General features: G+C 38.8%; 1 protein-coding gene across 1 annotated transcript; it reads right to left on the bottom strand.

Annotated features, from left to right (window-relative positions):
* Positions 1–783: 783 nt before the first annotated feature.
* Positions 784–4392, bottom strand: LOC133699196 (probable LRR receptor-like serine/threonine-protein kinase At3g47570). The gene is made up of 2 exons (XM_062122352.1): positions 1715–4392; positions 784–1400 (listed from the first exon to the last, which is right to left on the bottom strand). The coding sequence occupies exons 1-2, from the start codon at positions 4389–4391 to the stop codon at positions 967–969; spliced, it is 3111 nt and encodes a 1036-aa protein (XP_061978336.1). The 5' UTR covers position 4392; the 3' UTR covers positions 784–966.
* Between the last annotated feature and the right edge of the window lie 295 nt (positions 4393–4687).

Here is a 4687-nt window from a genome sequence, read left to right as displayed (position 1 = left end):
GGAGACTTATCTTGGTTGACTTAAAAGCTGGTTTGAGGATACTGACAGCACAACTTTTTCTTTGCTGAATTCCCATTAGTGCATGGGTGTTTGTTTTGGAGATTGAGATTTGGGTATGGAAGCACTAAAAAGTTATAAAAAAATAAAAAATATTAGTTTTTGTGATGGAATTTTGTTTATAATTAGGTTATATCCGACCACAACCACAAAAGTAAACAAACACTAAATTTTCTTCATGTACTGCATCAACAACCTGAGATTGTTTGAGATGACTTTAACTCAGAGTCGGCACTTACTTGAATGAGACTAGAGAATGCTTGCCAATGGTTAATGTTATTTGACATATCTACCTCTTGACTTGTGGGTCAAACGAGGGACAGAAGTTGAAATTCACGATTCAATTGGGCGTTGCTTTCATTTGGCTTCAGATCAAGCATGGCGGTCTTTCTAATTGGCTGTTTACTTTTCTTCTTCTTTTCTTCTTTGTTTTTTTTTTTAATCGTCGTCCATCCCCTTCTTCTTACGGAGGAATTCGTATTCTATATACTTGAAGATATCATGTCATTTTTATTGGAATAAATGATGAAAGGTTTACACATAAAATAAAATATTTAAGATATTAATTTTATTATAAATAAAAATCAACCAACAAATTAATTTTACCAAAAAAAACCAAGTGTCCTTGCAAATCTAGAGGATCTCACCATGCATACAATACAATTTTTAATGTGTAAATTGGATTAGCAACGATGAGAAGCGCTGCTTGAAGTACCTTTAACTACGTACAATGACCAATATTATTAACCATTGTTCATTTGCAGTATAACAAAATAAAATACAAGCTGGGACTTAAAAAGCATGCATGGCGCCGGATGACAGTAAAATAAATAATAGAAACTTCACTCCTTACATAGAAAACATAATACTAATAGAATACCAGCAATAACCAGACAGAGAGTAAAATATCTATGAACTCTTCATGCGGCGATGAACAATTCCAACTTCCAAGTCAAGATATGGTTTGTGGTCAAGCGTTAGTTTGAGAAGGGTGTCTCTAGCCTTTTTCAGCTTGTGAAGAGAGTCCCTCATGGTAATTCGCTGATCAGGAGATTCAAAAGTGCAGGATAGCCCGACGCCAAGGATAGCAATCAAGCATTCATGCTGTTTTTCAGGGCTCTCGAATTGAGCGCCATGGTGAAAATCTTTGATTGATAAGAGTAGCTCAGGGTTCACTACTTCTTCTATGTTGGCAGGGAAAGCTGACTTCACCCACTTGATAAGGCTTAAATCTGGAGAAAAGATTTCATGTGTTGGGCTCTTCCCGGTGAACAGCTCTAGCAGCACAACTCCATAGCTGTATACATCTCCCGAAGTTGTTGCTTTCAATCCTAAACCATATTCTGCGATGAAGACGTCCATGCATTTCAAATGCAATTAAATATAAATTAATGCATTTAATTTCAGATACAAGTAGGGAGTTGAACTAAAACCAAGGCTATGGCCATAAAATGCAGGGTTTTTCAAATAACAGTAACAATAAAACACTTAATGATCATGAAAACCTCTCTGAATAGCACTGGTGGTGGTCCAGACTCTCCCTTTTCCTCTCAGTGACATAGATACAAAACACGCAAGCAAAAAGAAAGGCGCATGAAAGCACACACGAGTGTTCAAATAACAATTTGAGATTCCAAGATCAAGTTAAATTGCTAACCTGGAGGAATGTATCCTACAGAGCCCCTGAGGCCACCTGTGCAACTTATTGACTGTTTATCAGCCAGCAATTTTGCCAAACCAAAGTCTCCCACCTTTGCAGTCATGTCTTTGTCAACAAGCACATTACTTGGTTTCAAATCACAGTGAACTACTGGAATTTCACAGTCATGGTGCAGGTAATCCACAGCACAAGCAACATCGATTGCCACATTTAACCTCTCCAAAATATTCAACAAGCCTCCATCTAATCGCCTTCTACTTCCTTTAATCCATTCTTCCAAGCTCCCATTATGCATGTACTCATAAACCAAAGCCAGAAATTGTAAACCCCTATTATCCATACTTGAGCATGAGGTGATGAGTTTAATGAGATTCCGATGCCTTACATTCTTCAAAGCCTCGCACTCAGCCAAGAAACTTTTCCAGGATCCATACTTCTCGCTGTCAAGCACCTTAACTGCCACAATAGTCGCATCCCTAAGTTCACCTTTGTAAACTGACCCAAAACTGCCCTTCCCTATCAGATTTCCAGCGTCAAAACTCCCAGCTGCCTCACGAAGTTCTCCGTAAGAGATTGTGGGATGCTGCAGCTTAATTGAGTCTGACCTCGGCATAATTTCTCCTTTTCTTTTTTTTACGCACAGCAAAACTGCTATCACTGAGCATACTGCAGCTGCGGCTATACCGGCAATGACAATATAAATTGCAGTGGATATTCTTTGACGATGTTCATTGTTCCAACAAGATAAATCCAAGCAAAGCTTCAAATTCCCTTCCACATGAATTCTAGAAAGATTTCTAAAGGCTCCCTTGGGAAGAGGTCCCTCAAGGTTGTTGAATGAGAGGTTCAACAAGAGAAGGGCCTGCAAGTTTTCAAGAGTTTTGGGTATTATGCCTGATATTTGGTTCGAAGAGAGGTCAAGGATTTCCAAACCCTTCACATCTCCTAGAGTAGCCGGAATGGAACCAGAGAGCATATTGTTGTCTATGAATAACTCCTCCAAACTCTTACAGCTTCCAATTGTATCTGGGATGCTTCCAGACAAATAATTGTGAGAAAAATCAACAGCTGCAACATTTTCGAGCCTCCGGATCTCTTGAGGCAAAGGACCTGTTAGCTGGTTACTGGACAGGTTCAGAGTTGCACTCAAACTGGAGAGATTGAAAATTTCTTTTGGTATGCTTCCGTTGAGCCTGTTGCTAGATAGGTCCATGGACTGCAATTGCTGGAAATTAACAAAAGTTGTGGGCAGTCTTCCAACCAACTCATTGGCAGATAGATCAATTTTATTAAGTTTTTGGAGGTTTCCAAGAGAGTCCGGAATTCTGCCCGATATCTTATTTGCAGTCAAATGCAACTCCTGCAGATCTGTAAGCTCGCCAATTTCTGGTGGAATTTCACCAGAAACATGACTATAGCTTATATTTAGCAAAGCCAAGCTGCTAAGATGTCTGATTGAGGCAGGTATGCTTCCATATATTTGATTCTCTCCCAAGTATAAATTTCGAAGAGATCTCGAGAGATTTCCAATGGATTCTGGAATAAGACCCTCCAGAAGATTGTCATTGATGGCAAGAAATTTCAGATAGCTACTGTTAATGAAAGAAGAGAGAAAATTGAGACCCCCATCACCAGAACTTTTTATCTGATTGAAGCCAATATTGTACAATGTCAATTTTGGAATATTTCCAAGTCGTGGTGGCACTGATCCACTGAAAAGATTGTGTGACATACGGACGCTCTGCATGTTTGTAACATTATGCAAAGACCATGGAATTGAACCAGTAAATTTGTTAAAGCAAAAATTGAAGCTTAAAAGATTTGGGAGTCTATCTCCAACATCTATTGGAATTTGACCTCGCAGTTGGTTTGAAGCAACAGCGAGGAAAACCAAAGAAGAAATGTTGTACAGGGATAGAGGAACATCGCCGGTGAGATTATTGATACTAAGGTCAAGATGTTTTATATTCTCAAGACGACCCAAATCGGCAGGGATCATTCCACCAAGATTATTGGTGATTAAATCTAGGGTGAGGAGAGAGGAAATGTTTGCAATGAAGGGTGGAATCATACCCCAGAGCTTGTTTCCACCCAGCTTGAGGATTTCAAGGCTTTTCAGGTTGCTGAGTTCCTCAGGAATTGCTCCTGAGATCTCATTTTGCATCAAGTCCAGGATCTGGAGATTTAGGCAATTGGTTATGTTCAAAGGAATGGGGCCACTGATGGTGTTAAAGCTCATATTAAGGACCTTCAAACGGAAAAGAGCACCAATTTGATCAGGAATAACGCCTGTAAATTGGTTCTCCTGTAGATGAAGTGAGCGAAGAAAGGATAGGTTTCCAATATGTGGGCTAATGGAACCTGTTAATCTAAGGCCAGACAAATCAAGGCCAATGACTCTTTGATGCACCTGGCTACAGTCAACACGAGTCCAGTTACAGGGGCTGGAGTTGTCGTTCCACGAGGAAAGAGTATTTGAAGGATCAACGACTACCTGAGATTTAAAAGAAAGTAGAGCTTGCTTGTCAGTGAAGAGGCCCGGCTCAGCAGCATTCAATACTTGAAGTGCATTTTGGGATGATAATATAAGAACTAAAACAGCAACACAACGAAAAAGCAATTTTGAAGCCATAACTTCCTGGTTTTTTAGGGCACTAAAAAGGAAGAAAACCATCTTAAAATTAAAACTTGGACTACCACGAGGAATTTTGTTGTTTGTTATGTGCTTCTGGGCAACCCACGTTTGGTCCTATTTGTACTACACGATGGCTCTCTCCATGCATTCAATTGGATATTGGATAGTGACAACACTGGACTTTCTTCGCAATTTAAGAGCGCGTTAGGTAGGGTAACAGTGTTGTTTTCAAATATTTTTTTATTTTAAAATAATATATTTTTTATATTTAAAAAATTATTTTTCATATTAACATATTAAAATAATCTAAAAATATAAAAAATATATTAATTTTA

The sequence above is a fragment of the Populus nigra genome, chromosome 7 (assembly GCF_951802175.1).
Source record: "Populus nigra chromosome 7, ddPopNigr1.1, whole genome shotgun sequence".
NCBI lineage: Eukaryota > Viridiplantae > Streptophyta > Magnoliopsida > Malpighiales > Salicaceae > Populus > Populus nigra.
This window is presented reverse-complemented; position numbering and strand designations above follow the sequence as displayed.